A 17,306-nucleotide genomic window follows, 5' to 3' on the forward strand; every position below is an offset into this window, starting at 1 on the left:
AATGTCTCGACATATATTCTTCTCAGTTCCTCCTTCTGTGCTTTTATTAATGTATCTACAAAGGTTAAAAGTTTAACTATGTATAAATATATTTGAATGGTTACATTAATGTTATATATATATATATATATATATATATATATATATATATATATATATATGAAATTCAGTTCTATAATTTCATTTTATTTATAGCAAAAATTTTTAAACATTCTCCATTATTTTTTTAAATTAAATGTCTTCTCAAGAATGCATAATACCTCACAAGTTACACATCTGAGGTAAACATGAAACTATCACAATTATTTCAAACATTGTCAATATAACAATGTTCATTTATTAAGTTTGATTTAAACCTCAACACAATCAAGGAAACTTCCAATGTAATATGGGTGTTTAGAAAGTTGTTTTTTTTTTTTTTCAGGTTGGCTATTGGTAATGGAAATTTAGCCATGGATATTAAGAACTAAATCACTTGAGCAATTATTGATGGGTACATTTGATGCTAACAAAAAGTGTTAGTTCACATGACTCTAATTCCCGAGACATTATCATACTTCTCAATGAGTAAATACCTAATCAGACATACAAATAAAGGGCATGACTAAATGTGTAATTTTATGTGATTCATTATGATTCATATCTGTGTAGTATGAGGTAATGTATTTCTATGAATATTTTAAAAGTCTATATCAAGTGAGCTTTCTCTCTTCAAAACTTGTTTCCATTCTCTTGTTCTTTTTAATTCTCTTTCTACCATTTTTATCTTTTCTTTTTCTCTTAGTTACTCTCTTTCTCTTCTGTCCATGAATAATTATAATTTACTTTTATTAGTCATGTTAGTTAAAAGTGAAATGTAAAATCTTGGCTAAATAGAGGAAGAGATGTGCATATTAAAATGTTAATAAAGACTCATAGATTGTACAGGTAGCTCAAATTTGCATCGTTAAAGAAATTATATATAATAAAATGCCACAAAACCTCCAAAAATTTTATGATATAAATTTAAATTAACACCCTTATTAATTGTATAATAAATTCGAGTATTATTAGTCATTAACATTTGATAAATTAATTTTTTTTCAGAAGACATTAGTATTATAAGTTTTAGGACTTACACAAATTAAAAATAATGTTTTGAATATTTCATTACATTTTCTTCATAATTGAAAAAAAATGAGCATTATACTAACATCAATGTTTTCTAACTTTTAAATACTAATTTTTAGAAGGATTTCATTTTTTCTAAACTTGATTTAAAAAACAAACTTTTTGTTTATTTTTATTTATTTGTTTGAGAATGACAGAGAGAGAGAGAGAGAGAGAGAGAGAGAGAATTGGCACACCAGGGCCTCTAGCCATTGTAAATGAACTCTAGATGCATGCACCACCTTGTGCATCTGGCTTGTGTAAATCCTGGGGAATTGTGCCTTGAAACAGGGTCCTTAGGCTTCACAGGCAAGCCTTTAACCACTGGGCCATCTCTCCAGCCCAGAAGTGTCTTCCTTTAATGCACCAAATTTAAAACTTTGAAATACACACAAAAATTAAATATGTATATAAGCATGTTGTAATTTTTATAGAAGAAAATCATGCATTCACTTTAAATCTAATTTGCTTAATCTGAAATAGAGCAATAATTGCTTTAACATTTCACTTTTCATAACTATTACAGTAGTGTCACCTTGTCAAAGGTAATGAATGAGATTAAAAGAAAACTCATGTAGTAAATCTCCACAGATCTATGGTTAGAAACTACTTTCTAAGAAGAACCTATCTGGTAGTAAATGTGGCAATGACAATACAACATTCTATATTATTAATTTAGTAGAATTTGATAAAATATAGTTGTAATTATGTAAAAATGTATATGTTTCTGTGATTTTGATGTTTATCTGAGACACTCTGATCTACACTGGTCATCCACTGTTTGCAGACATTTATCTTTGTAGTGATACATTAATCCAAATGATTAAATTTCATTTTAAGTATGAACTACACTAACAGTGACTATTATATCTAGCTGTATCACAAACACTTTTAATTAGTGTATGTTTAGGTTAACTTCACTATCTTTTATCATTCCATTTTAGCTAAGAAAATGTAAGATTGCACATTATGGTGATGTCATAACATAATGACATAACATCATTTTTAATTAATTTGATTTGGTTTCATTTTATGTATGTATTCAATTAGAAATAAGAAATAAATATTTTACTCCCTTAACCTCCAAAAGTAATCTGCTAAAGGGTACATATGTCATGAATTTATTCTTAGAATATCTTATCTCATATTGCATTGATTCAATGTATAAAGCCTGTTTTAGAGTTACTATTTTGATCATTTCAATTGTCTTTGTTTTCATCATAGATTTTTTTAATTGAAAACTATGTACATTATAAATGTATTGTCATTGGTATCATCTCTTATTTAAAACCCAAACATAATATCCAGCACTATGTGTAGCCCTGTGCATGTGTTTCATAGTATATAAAATGTCATTTTAATTTCTGTGCTTCTGTCTTCTTCATTGTTGTAATAAAGAAAACTGAGGAAAATCTCTGTTATATGTGTTTTCTTTATTACTAGTACAGCCTTCTCTGTCCTTATGTGTTTTCATTTTGAACGTGATCAAATACAACATCTCAACTACTATTTATGTAGTGAGGAGCTAGTAACAAGCATATACTCAGTAATTTCAATTTTAGGTAACCAATAGGTTATTATTTAAATTCTATCTTATGGCATGATTTAGCCACAATATTCAACATTGGTCATATTACACTGATTCCAGTGTACTCTCAGAAAACATAATCACTCCTTGGAGGTATAACTGAACAATGATTTAAAAAAACAAATGAACATAGCTAAAATTGATAAATTCAGTGATAGTAGTAATGGCTCAGTAGTTTTCTCTGCCCAAAAATTCCATGAAAGAATACAAATGCCTAATATTATTTTTGACAATGTTTTGTTTTATATGTTCTAATAATCTATTTCATCTTCAAAAAACATGGAAATACAGTAGTAAAAATAAACATTTAGCTCAGTGTGGTGAACACACCTTTAATCCCAGCACTCAAGAAACATAGGTAGGAGGATCAACCATGAGTTTGAAGCTGCTATAAAATTATATAGTGAATTTCAGGTCAGTCTGGGTTACAGAGACATCCTACCTAAGAAAAAAAAAAAATCAACATTTATTTCTGTTCATCCACTTCTAGGACAATAAACAAATAAAATGAGTATGAACTTTTACGAATAATTACATTATCAACCACATAAACACAGCAGGATTTATTTCTAACATTCAACTATCAGACACTAGGGAATGATTTATGTGATATGCATAATTTATTTTTGTTGATATTCATGTGAAATAAATAGCATTTCTCCCATACTGTAAATAAGAATAATGTGACTTAAAATTTTATAATTTCAAACTATTTATAAAGACTATCATGACTAGTTTCAAATTGTTACTTTGCATTGTAGGATATGTTAGGTTTTGGAGTGATAAAATATTCTGGTCTAGACATGAACAGAAAATTAACATATTTTCACATAAAAAATGAACTACTGCATTTCCATATAGATATTAAAAGGCATAGAAATTAAAGTAAAAATGTTCATTTTAAATATCTCTATTGTTTTAAAATATATGCACATATTTTGTAATACATACATACTTGCTAATAGCAGATGCATCAAATATTTTCTTATGCTTCCTTTTTCCTTGGATTCATAAACTGATAGAATTTAAAACCATACATCGCATGAGAAGTAGCCTCTTATTTTCCCAAACTATCTCAAATGTTACCAACTATGTCATGCATTTATAACCATTACCCATAAGTTTACTTGTTTCTCCCACTATTATGCCCTGGTTATATTAGTTTTGCCAATAGGAAAGCAATAGAACACATTGCATCTCACTGTCTAAATTCTATGTGTCATTCTTGTCTCACAAGACATATCATCCCACAGAAATGAGTCATTTTGCTTCACTCTTTCTGTCCTCAAATTTGTCTCCTAGAATATTTTAATATTATGATATAGAAAAATGAATATATATGTATATATATTATATATATGTATATATATATATCTACATATATATAATCAGTTTACATCTACATAAAATGTCATTTTATATTAAATAGACATGATAAATAAGATATTCAGTTTCTTGTAACTTCTTAATATATGAACATATGTATGAAAATAAAGTGTTATTAAAAGATGTAAAAGCATAAACATTGTTTAAATGTTTGTAATTTCCTTCCACTTGCAATTCCAAGTGCCATTCTATTAAGTCAGATACAAAAGGAAAGAAAAATGCATCTGGTTCTTAATGGCTGCCATTTTCATGCATCCTCTTTTGGGATAGATTGTCCCTTTGTAGAGATAGTATTTTTGTTGTTGTTGTTGTTTATTGAGGTAGTGTTTTGGTCTAGCCCAGACTGTCATCAAATACACTATGTAATCTCAGGCTGGCCTCTAAATCACAATGATCTTCTTACCTCTGCCACCTGAGTGCTGGGATTAAAGGCATGTGCCACCATGCCCAGTGAAAATTTATTATTAAGTAAATATTCGGCTGGCCACACATAAAATAATTACTCATACATATCACATGATGATGACATACTAGAAGGAGGGAATACAGGAAACCATGTTTTATACTTTCTGACTCGTACAGTCAGCAGGAATTGACTGAGCATGGAAACTGAAGCTGTCCATACATTCATTTCAAATTTAAATTAAATGTGAACCAAAGTTAAATTGCTCTATCCAGTAACTATGGTACTCAAGGCAACCTGATGCTGGGGGATACTTGTATAATGCAGGTGAGAAATGTGTTTTTTAAATACATGCAAAGAGTGGCATCAATTTTAAAATATTTTTGGTTTCACATAAACCTTAGTGAATTTCATGAAAATTAAATTTTTTCATGCCTTGTTTCGTTTGTTATTATATATATGATTGTGATCTGAATAATATTTTAAAAAATATATAGAATTTATATAATGGAATACATTCTTAGATACATCTAAATATTTAAAAATAGCATTGTAATTTCTGCATTGTTTTGTATAGTTGCGATATTGATGCAATAATATACAAATCTAATTTTAGCCAATTTAGGTACTCAGTATCTTTATCAATCTGTCTTTTACATTTGTGGTAGGAACAGAAAGTAAAATACATCCATGTAGATTGATAAGTATCAGTAATTCACCTTATACTCAATATCTCTTCCATTATAAAGATGTTAAACATAAATCTTTTGGCAAACACAGTATCTCTTTTCCCGAGTACATTAACTTTTTCTATTACATTTTCTTAGTACTTGTTTCTTGGAGTGAATCTTAGTGGTATATTCTAAAAAAAAAAGTATCAACTTTTGATAACTTACAAGTTTATTATAAACAGATATTCTTGGAAACAATGCTATCCTTTAAAAAAGTAGTTTGGTCATGGTTGGGAGAGCACACCACTAATGTCAGTACTTGGCAGGCAGAGATAGGAGAATTGCCATGAGTTCAAGGCCACTCTGAGACTACATTCAGAATTCCAGGTCAGCCTGGGCTAGAGCCTTATATTGAAGAAAAAAAAATGAAGTTTGTCTAACAAAATAAAACAAGAAACTTTGAAATATTTAAAGATGACATGTGTTTTGAAATCTGTATAATTAACATATTTTTCTTTAAAAACAAGTATGACCTTGGAAGGGAATTTCTGCAAAGGAAGGATAGTAACAACACTGACAAAAGCTCTTTTTATTAACATTAAACCCTTAGATATATAAACAACTATTTATTACTTTCTTTAGAATCCAATGAATGAAATTGTATTACAAACCTTATCAGGCTTCATATATAAATATGGACTTAAATTAGTGCATAATAATCCTAAATGCCAGTTAACTCTTAGTAATATTGTATATTTCTCTACTTTATGAAAATGCAATCAGTTAATCTTTGTAAAAACTAAATGTATTAATGAGATTTTACTTTACTCAATAGTCACAAAATACTTCATGTAATTCAAATATATACAAATATACCATTTCTATCCACATGAATGTTCTAGCTGCCATTGAGTAAAGGGTTGCCACTGTCCCACACTTTTGCACTCTTAATACACCAATAAAGCTAAAATTTATTGAATATTGTAGTACATGATGAATGTCACTTAAATTTTTAAATATAAAAGTTTAGGGCTGGAGAGATGGCTTAGCAGTTAAGTGCTTGCCTGTGAAGTCTAATGACCCCAGTTGGAGGCTCGATTCTTCAGGACCCACGTTAGCCAGATGCACAAGGGGGCGCACACATCTGGAGTTCGTTTGCAGTGGCTGGAAGCCCTGGCACGCCCATTCTCTCTCTCTCTCTCTCTGTCTGCCTCTTTCTCTCTCTGTCACTCTCAAGTAAATAAATAAAAATGAACAAAAAAAAATTAAATATAAAAGTTTAAATTTAACAAAGAACACAGACACTAGCTTGTTTATTTTACTAATCTCAAAACTGTATAAATCAGGGTACTTAGAATCACTATGAAATGCAATATAAAAAAAAAAATAGTCTTAGGCTGGAGAGATGGTACAGTTTGCAAAAGCACTTGGTAGCTGAGCTTAACCACATGAATTTGAATTCCCTGAATGCAGGTAAGGCCTGATACAATAGCATATCTATAATCCCATTGTGCCTAATGCAAGATAGGACATGAAGATGGGTGAATACATGGTAGCTGACCATGGGACAGCCAGCCTTTTAGGCAACAATAAATAAGAAACTGCCTTAAACAAAGTGAAAGACAAGGGCCAACATCCAAAGTTGTCACCTGATCTCATAACATACAACGTGAAAGGCACCCTCTCACAGTCACTCACACAATAATGCAAATACTTCGTACATATGTCCACATATACACAAAGCGTAAAAAGAAAACTACTAAAATTTCATAAATGAAAGTAATTAGGCTATTTCCATGTTTAAGAATGAATATTTTCACTGAGGGAAATAATTAAGCTTCTTTGAGTACTATGTATGACGTTAAAAAAAAATGTGTTCAAACATTTGGCCACTAATTTTATTTCTGGAGAAATTACAAACTGAATTTGTTGAACATTTGGATTATCCATAGGAATGACAAGGATAATACTTTTTGAGTATATTTTATGGCATACGTGTCCTAAAATATTTTGCAGACCCCTCAAAACAATTGGTTACTTAATACATTCATTAAATTTAAAATATTGTTAACATACCTCAACAGCATTGAATTAATTTCTACAGAATATTATAAAGTAAACCAAGATATTCTCAATGATTGTTCCTCAAACAATAAGATTTCTGAGAGCATATATTGAATTTTTAGTTTTTTATCCTCGCTGTACAATAAATACATACATATATATATGCAGATTTTCCAGTTGACATTTTTAAATAAATTACCATTACAAGAAAACACAACACATATCAGAAGATATGAAGACTTATTTTTTATGTAGGAACATGGAGTGTGTTATGTATAATATCATTATGAAAACCAATATTATTTTTTTTACCTTATTGTGTTTCATACTTTTAACCAACATTCTTACTGGATTAAAGAAATTTTCTCATGGAAACAATCCTACCATTCTGGGGTAATTATGAACATGAAACTTAGCACTCTGAATTTGATTCCCATGCCCCTGCCAGAGATTTTCACATCTTGAATGAACTTTCACTCTATTCAGGGAAAATTAAATGTACATTTAGAAAAATAGTCAAATAAATTACTAAGCTATGTAGTCAACAGTAAGGCTACTTTTAGTAAGTTTGTCTGTTAACTGCTTAAAAAATGACACACACTTAATTGAAAGGAAATCTAATTTATGGCAAAATCAATTTCAGTAATGCTTTCTATCATAGAATTGTGAAAGAACATAACACATTTGATGATAATGTTTCTTCTTCTAGTGCACTGATTTTACAACTAGATAAAAGTCAAAATACAGCAACATAAAGATCTGGGGGACAGGTTTATTTTAGTAATATAATTTCCACATTCTTTTTATCTAGACATATGCAGTCCAGAGGGAAATTACACAGACTGGCAGACTGTTTCTCTTGTTTCCTTCAAAAAATTAAATATGAAGCAAATAGAGAAGCTTAAAATGTTATGCTTAGATGATTTATTTTATTTTAACGTGAAATTTTCCTTTTAATATGAATAAAACACAATGATTAGTATAAAGGAAGCTTAAATCAAAAATATTATATAAGGGGATAGACATAGTAGTGCACACCTTTAATCCCAGCACTAAGGAGGTCAAAGGATCACTATGTGTTCAAGGCCTCCAGTGACTACAGAGTGAATTCCAGGTCAACCTGGGCTTGAGTGAGACACTACCTTGAAAAACAAATTTATACATACATACATACATACATACATATATATATATATATATATATATATATATATATATATGGAGAGAGAGAGAGAAAGAGAGGGAGAAAGAGAGAGAGGCTCATTGGTTAAAGGTATTTTCTTGCTGGCTCAGGATTGATTCCCCTGTATCCATGTAATGCCAGAGACACAAAATGGCACAAGCATCTGGAGTTTGTTTGCATTGGCAAGAGGCCCTGGTACACACACATTTCCCTCTCTCTCTCTCCATGCAAACAAATAAATAAAACTATTTTAAATTGTATGATTTATATTCTCATATTTAACTTGTATATATTGACTTAAATTCATGAAAGCCTTAATAAATACTGAATTTTTAAAAATGTTATATAGGGCTGGGGAGATGTCTGAATGACTAAAGGAGTGCTTGATTACAAAACCTAAAGGCCCAGGTTCAGTTCCACAATGACCCACATAATGCCAGATGCACAAAGTGGCTCATGCACATAGATTTTATTTTCAGTAGCAAGAGTCCCCCACCCATGCAATTCTTTCATTCTCTCTCTCTCTCCCTCTCTCTCTCTCTCTCTCTCTCTCTCTCTCTGTCTCTCTCTCTTTCTCTCATAAATAAATTTTAAATAAGTATGTTACATACCTGAATTATCAACTATATATTATTCCTGTTATATTTCATTATATGATGGTGAGATCCAATGCAAAATATTGATTCTAACACATATAAAATATGAAATCTTGAGTAATATAGTTCTTCACTTTTACAGTTTAAATTTTTTAAAATTATTTTTAAAATAGGGTCAATTATCCCTTTGGACATCAGTTTTCCTATTTTTGTGTGTGTGTGTGTTGAATTTTTTTTAAATTTAATTTATTAGTTTTCTTTTCAGTAAATACAGGCAGTTTGGTACCATTATTTAGGCTCATCTGTGATCTACTCCCTCCCATTAGACCCTCCTTGTTAATGAAAATGGGTCCTGCATTGTGGAGTTAGCCCCCAGTTATTGGTATGATAAATGTCTCTGCAAATCATGACCCAACATGTGACTCTGACATTCTTTCCGCCCCCTCTTCCGCAAAATTTCCCTGAGCCATGTTGGGTTCATTTTTGGTCTGCTTCAGTGCTGAGGTGTTGGGGGCCTCTGAGGCTCTGGCTCTCTGATTTGGTAGGAGTTGATTTTTCTCTGCGTTGGTCTCCTTCCCCTTTGTGCTGGTATCCGGTTCACAGGAAAACATCACCCTTGCTTGTTTCACCAATTGTCCTTAGTTTCAGTTGGGCCCCTTTTGAGGTATGTTGGGGCAGCTCTCTGCTTAGGATCTGCTTCTATCTGGAAAAGAGAAGCAGATTCTCCAACAGAGAGTAAGTTAGCACCCGGAAAATTGAGATAACACTTACTTTTTTGATAGACAGTATGATAGGATTAGGCCCTCTTATACCCCGTGATTGATGGTAGCTTGATATTGTAGAGTGGGCTTGTGTTTGGGTATGGTTCTGACTTGTTTCCCAGCTCCAGCTATGGGTCTAGTACCACTGAGTGGATCAGTTAGCCAAATCAAGAGCAATTGATTCCTCACCATGGATGTGTACCACTATTGCACTTGTGTGGGCATCACATCCGGTTATTTGTTGCTAATTAGGTTAAACAATGTGTTGCTTGGACAGATCTTGGTCATTTCCCCCAGTCGCCTATGTAGCGCCTTCTGGCACTAGACACGCTGACTGTCTGGGGACTGACTCTCTCCTGGCTTCAAAACTGAAGCCAGGAGAGAGTCCAGTTTTCCTATTTTTAATGATCTTATAACACTATGCCTGATTCATGTATTTATCATAAAAATTAGAGTATAAGCCACATGTATAAATACTTTTCAGAACTACAATGGAAAAGATTAATTTAAAAAATGTTATAAGGTATAATTCAAATTATACTTAGCTTGTATGTGAAAATCCTTTGCTAGGTCAGTATGTAATCTAGTTTCATTGTTTATTTCATGGAGTTACATTAGTATGTGTGTGTTCCATTACAGGAGGAAGTTGATTACATAAAGAGACAGGGCATAATATAACAAAAAAATAAAGTTTTCTCAATCTGCAAGCTCCTAGAATTATTGCAAACATTGACATCATATACATTTCATGCAAACAGTAAATATAAACATGGGGCTTATTTAGTTTTCAATATATGATAACAGTTTTAACAAGTGTAAAATATTCAATGTCAATTTGTTAACTTTTGATATAGGGTAATACCATTTCTCCTTATTCCCTTTCAATCAATAGTTCTTCAAGTAATTGTTAAAATATTAAAAATAAATTTAAAGATTTACATTTGAAAAATGTTTTCTCACTGATATTTTAGGCACTAAGGAATAAAATAAATTCTACTGGTAATACTTATTTTTGTTTTGTATCAATTACAATGTGATCATTTAATTTGTAGAAAAATCACCTGGGACTGACATGGCTGAGCAGTTAGGTGCTTGCCTACAAACCCTGATTTGATTCCCACATAAAGCCAGATGGACAAAGTGACATATGTATCTGGAGTTCATTAGCTGTGGCTGAAGACCCTGGCATGGCTATTCCTTCTGGCTGTATCTTCTCTCTCTATCTCTCTCTGCTTGCAAATAAATAAATAAAAGTATTTAAAATGCAACTTACCTTTGCAAAAAATAATTAAAATTTTATAATGTTAAGAAAATTCTTAAAACCTGTAAGTGATGAATAATGGTGAATTTCTATAAAATTATCACATCTTCTTTAACGCCTTGTCATCAGTTCAATTACATTTATTTCCATTTCTATGTTCCTACCTATACTACTATAGTTGTATAATTTTTCTTGATAATTTGTAAATACATGGCACATGAGATATTCCAATTACCTCTTTACAAACAAATTATTCATGGTATTTAGGATTTCCTTCAACCTCAATTGGCTCCCATATATTGATATCTTCTTAAAATATCATCATAAAGATTGTAAGAATCATTACTATTAGCAAAACCTCTTATCTGTAAAAACATAAATAAATAAATAAAATAAATAAATAAAAAACTTAGAAAAAAGTAAGTACACTGGGGAACTATCTCAGCAGGGAACAGTGCTTGCTTGCAAGCATGCTTGCCAACATGAGTTTGGTCTTCCTCAGTACCCATGTATAGCCCTGAGACAAGCAGCATATGGATCTGTAATCTCAAAGTACCTCCAGTTATGGGAGGTGGAACCAGGAGAATTTGGCATCTGGCATCAGAAATAAGGGACACTCTATCAAAAGAAGACAGACAGAGAGGAGACAGAGGCTGAAGTTGCCCTCTGGCCTCCACCTTCATACACATATCAGCATACTTATGCACACTAAATGAATCATAAGATAGAAAGTAAATTGAAAAGGGAACCTACAAGCAAACCACTGTTTCTAGAATGTTGATTGCAAAATTATTCACAGATAGGAATTTTAAAATCTGTTCTCTGTCAAAGTGCTTGGAGCAGTCAATTTGCAAATTTAATCTCAAAGCTAAAATAATACCATATATTGTATGCTTACACTTACATAATACTTCTCCAGAAGGATATTTACCATGTTTTCATTTGAACATTGTGACTTTCTGATAAATTTGGAATATGATACTATTCATTTTCTTCTCCACAGGGAATCTACAACTACACTGAAAATGAAAGTTAAACTTACACTTCCTTCCACAGAAAATTTGACAAATTGTTCAAATATTTAACTTTCAAGTGGTTAATTTTGCATTGCCAACCAGAAAAAAGTTTCCAATAATAAATAATTTGAAGTGTTCCAGTCACTAATACATTTACCTATTCTTTTTATTTGAAGATGTGTCTTATTACAGATTATTTTTTTTTCAAATAATTACAGGGTGCTTGTAGGGTTTGTAGATTTTATTATGCCATTTTTCTTTTTTTTAAAGACACACTTTTTAATGGTCTTGGGCTTGGAGCCATCATCGGCCTGGGAGTTGCTGCACTGTTGCTAATCCTTGTGGTAACAGATGTTAGCTGCTTCTTCATTCGACAGTGTGGGTTATTGATGTGTATCACCAGGAGAATGTGTGGCAAGAAAAGTGGCTCCAGTGGGAAAAGTAAAGAACTTGAAGAAGGAAAAGCTGCATACCTGTAAGTATTATATCTGAATGTATGCAAATGTATATGTATATACATATATATATACATATATATATATATATACACATATATATATATATATACACATATTCACACACACACACACACACACACATGTTGTTTGCATATATATGCATGTATGTGTTTTATATAAGTATAATTACACATATATGTTTGTGTATAAATACATACATATATACATATCAATTTATACCTTTATGATTATTGTTGTTATCTTTATGTTATTATACTTGTGGAAAAAATATAGCTATAAAAGCTACTTAGCTTACTGAATTCTCATAAATGGAACATGCTCAGATTCAAAGATATTATCAAGGACGTTGTGATTTAAGGTTTCTTTACTATTCTTATTTATCCTCAAAACAAGGACTCCTATTACTTCTAACAATACACTATAATTGTAATTGTTAGCCCAGCGTGATGGTGCACGGCTTTCTTTAATCCCAGTACTTGGGAGGCAGAGGTAGGAGGATCACCTGGAGTTCGAGGCCACACTGAGATTACATAGTAAATTCCAGGTCAGCCTCAGCCAGAGTGAAACCCTACCTTGAAAAAACAACAACAACAAAAAAAAAATTGTTACTGTTTTGTGTAAGTATTGTATCAATAAATACAATCCTCATCAGCCGTTTTCATATGTTTGCATCCTTCTCCCATCAATAGTAATGTATTGACAGGCTCGGTCTTGTGGTAACCATAGCTCTTGTGAGTTCATGCGTGTACTGGCCATATAGTATACAGGAGGTCTTCTCACCCTCCTATTATTGCATTTGGTCCACTCCCTCTTTGTCAAGGTTCTCTGAGCCATAGAGGGGGTGGCTTACTTCGCTGTTTGAAGCTGAGAACACATTAGTCTGCACTTTCTTTAGCTATGAATCTCTGTATCAGCCTCTTTCATTGCAGTAAGGAACACTTGTGATGGAAGCTCCAAACAATACTAATTTGTGGGAATGAATATCACCATTTAGAAGACAGTTTGGTATGTCATCTTTTTTACATAACCACAATAATAGGCTCCTTCCCAGAGCTTATGTCCATTGCTACTGGTTTTTGGCCATGATTAATTGTTCATTTTTATCCTCTTTTGAATCTTTGACTATAATGTCACTAAAGATTTGTTCTATATTACCCACTAATATCTGTTATACATTTTATGTTTTGTATTTCAGCATACAATCCACTTGAGTTAGGAGTCCAGGCAGTTTTCTATTGTTTTATTTTTAATTATGTTAAGACAATGGTACCTTTGGTTGAAAATACTAGTTTCCTCAGTGATAGCATTGTCATATTCATTGTACATCAGATGTACAAATAGGAGGGGCTCTGGGTTATTTTTTTCCTCTCTGATTTTAAATATCCAGGTTTCTTACTAATGAAGTTTAAAGTCAATTCAGTCTTTCAAATATAGGATACCACATATGTGCACATCTTCATTGACATGCATACATGTCAAAATAAAAGTCCATTCATGTTGAGGACAAAACCAGTGGTAACCCTTGACTTGGGCAGTTAATAGCACTGATGACAAATGACCAATTTCCTTACTCTAATACAAAGTTATCCATTACAATGCTATCACTGGACAATTAATGTTACAAATTATTTCTGCCTACAACCCATTATCACACACATTTTAGCTCATATTCACCACTTACAGTACACAAACACAACTTTCCAAGTGAGAAAACATAATGACTATTGTTTATTATTTATGAGTCTGTATATATATGGGGAGTTGGTGTAACAATTTCTTTTGAATTCAATTTCACATATATTTTGATTTAATGGTATGGGAAATGAGCATATTAAGTTTAAGATTATCTTCATTTTCTCCAAATAACTTGTAATCTGCTATGGACATCAAAAGTACAGAGCAAGGATAAGTGAGGTTCCCCTGCATGCTTGGGTGAAATATTAATGACAAATATGGTAAATACAATGGGATTGACTTATCCACTTCTCTGGCTTTCTTCTACAAAACACATTTCAGTTTTTGGTTTGATGTATGAACAGATCAATAAGCTCACATTTTTTTTTAAATATAGAAGTACATAATAAAATTCATTGAATAAATGATATTATAATTACATGAAGTTATGTAATTTATGTTATATAATCCTGTGCTTATGTGTATATGTGTGTATGTGTGATGATTACTTTGAAAGGCATAAATTCATATACTGTCATTCTTGTTTGCTCACTGAGCATATAGTCATGAAATATAGACTTTGGAGAAGGTACTATTATGGAGCCTGGAAACAAGTTAAGAAAATAAAGAACTTCATTAACATTTTTTTTAATTTATTTATTTGAAAGTGACAGAGAGAGAAAGAGGCAGACAGAGAGAGAGAGAGAGAATGGGCGCGCCAGGGCTTCCAGCCACTGCAAACAAACTCCAGATGCGTGTTCCCCCTTGTGCATCTGGCTAACGTGGGTCTTGGGGAATCGAGCCTCGAACTGGGGTCCTTAGGCTTCGTAGGCAAGCACTTAACTGCTAAGCCATCTCTCCAGCCCAACATTTTAAGATTCTAATACATAAAGACAGTTAATAGCATTAAAATTGAAAATGTAAAGTAAGGATAAACATGGAAAAATTAGAAAATAGAAATATTCCTGTTATTGAAGACTGGGTGGCTACATACCTCTCAGGAGAGTTCAGCTCAAGGGCAAGTACAAAGGACCAGAGAGAAATCAGTCAGGAGGTGAACATTCTATCAGGTGACACACTGTCACAAAAGCTGTGTGTTATGAGATTTCTACAGCCAAGGACAAACAAATTCAGCATCATGAAACATAAATACGGGTATGAATGTCTCATGGAAATGTATTGAAGTATCTAGGGAACAAAATATTTTCTTCTTGTGTAAAAGAGGGAATGAGAATACTCTGGTATATAACTCTAAGGGACTACTGAAGATTACTTTAGCTACTGAATGAAGGGTGGTTTAGAGTGCTAGAAGTTTTAGATGTCATATTTAGAATCAAGGATATAGGAGAGAGGATACTGCGACATTACAAAAGCAAAATGATGCTCTTCTGGCCCACGATGGTATTCTTGTAAGTATGTGAATGTCTAGATTCGAACTGGGTGTGATGGCTCACATTTGTAATCCCAGTACTTAGAAGGCTGAGGCAGGAAGTTGGCAATTAGTTCTAGGAAGTTCTGGAGTGAAGAGAAAAATCCTCTTTCAAAAAGGTTAAAAAGAATGGTAGATTCAATATGCAACTTGGGTGGTGTTAACTACTTACTTATTAATTTTATTTTAGTGTAAAGGGAAGGCAGAACTGAGAAAAAAGGACATTTGTGTTTGTTCTTGACTATGACGAGGGAGAGTGACAAGCAATTCAAGGAAGGTCTGCTTTACTTTGATTTGATGTGATGACATATCAATCTGTCCATGAGCTCAGCTCTTAAGATATCCTGCTGAGGTTAATTAAAAAAAAATGGGAAACATGAAAACACACACTTATCCCATGATGGGTTCCCCTGGCAGGTAGTGCTGTGAAAGGACCAGGCCCGCTGGTTCCTCCCAAGGGGTTGAGGAGGAGGTGGGAGTGTCCACCACCAGGAACACACCACCTAGCTGGGAGTCTCTTCAAAGCAGGAACTCGCTTTATTATAATAATCAGGTGTTTATATAGTGTTGAGAATGAGGGCGGGGATCTCAGGAGGGAGGGACAGTAGCATGATTGGTTCTAAGCCCTGAAGAGAACTCTAACTTTCTATGTGGAAGTAGCAGGCCAGAGGCCAATAGGCATCTTGCTGAGTCATAGCTGGCTAGAGACAGGTCGCCAAACTTTTGCTAGGCTTAGGAAATTCCACCAGGCCTCATGTCCGTGCCTCTCAAGGCCCAACAATCCCATGCCTGTAATCTATCATCCAATTTTAGATAATTTCCTTTGCTTTGGAAAATAACTTTTTTTAAATTAATTAGTTTTGTACACAGTCAATTTGGTACTATTGTAAGGGTCATCCATGTCCTACCCCCTCCCCCTGTCCCCTCCTTGTTGAGGTATATGGGTCATGCATTCTGGAGTTAGCCCACAGTTATGGGTAGGATAAATGTGTCTGCATATCATGACCCAACATGTGGCTCTGACATTCTTTCCACCCCCTCTTCTGCAAAATGGGATTATATAAATGTACAAAATATCTAAGAATTAGGCTGCAACTTATTTGATAATGATATTGGGTATTTGGTATTTGCAGAGACTAGTCCATTCACATTATAAAAAACTACAACATTATATTAACGTAATTCAAAGCCCAATAATAATAAACATACCATTTGAGTTATTATGGAATTAATTATGAACACAAAGAGAAATGAAGAATAATATCATTCAAATAGCACAACACAAGTTTTTAAAGAAATCATTGGGCTACTTTTAATTCAAACAAATTCCATTTTGCATTATCAGAGATTCTCTTAAAAACATGCCTAATCTATTCAATTTTATGGAATTATTTATTTATTTATTTATTTATTTATTTATTTATTTACTTTAAGTCTCCAAAGCGTTGATTTATGTCAAAATGCTTTCTAAAGGTCTGTGTAATCTAGGTGTATTCTAATTCTGCATTATAAGTAAAGAGGAAGCCTCCCCAGCCTTTACACTCAGCACACATCTATTCTGGCAGGAAATGCTTTCTGTTTACAAAGTTTAATAAATTAATAAATTTTCTATTATAAGTCCTATGTGAAAAAAATCTAGTCAGACT

At 32.5% G+C, this 17,306-nt stretch overlaps 1 protein-coding gene across 3 annotated transcripts in view; it reads left to right on the forward strand.

Annotated features, from left to right (window-relative positions):
• Ncam2 (neural cell adhesion molecule 2) overlaps window positions 1-17,306 on the forward strand; it is a 464,091-nt gene that overhangs the window by 436,186 nt on the left and 10,599 nt on the right. For all 3 annotated transcript variants that reach the window (XM_045149438.1, XM_045149439.1, XM_004654373.2), the window contains one exon: window positions 12,349-12,553. In XM_045149438.1, coding sequence (XP_045005373.1) covers window positions 12,349-12,553 — 205 coding nt within the window. The remainder of the gene's footprint in view (window positions 1-12,348; window positions 12,554-17,306) is intronic.

This window comes from Jaculus jaculus, chromosome 5 (genome assembly GCF_020740685.1).
Source record: "Jaculus jaculus isolate mJacJac1 chromosome 5, mJacJac1.mat.Y.cur, whole genome shotgun sequence".
NCBI classification, from domain to species: Eukaryota; Metazoa; Chordata; class Mammalia; order Rodentia; family Dipodidae; genus Jaculus; species Jaculus jaculus.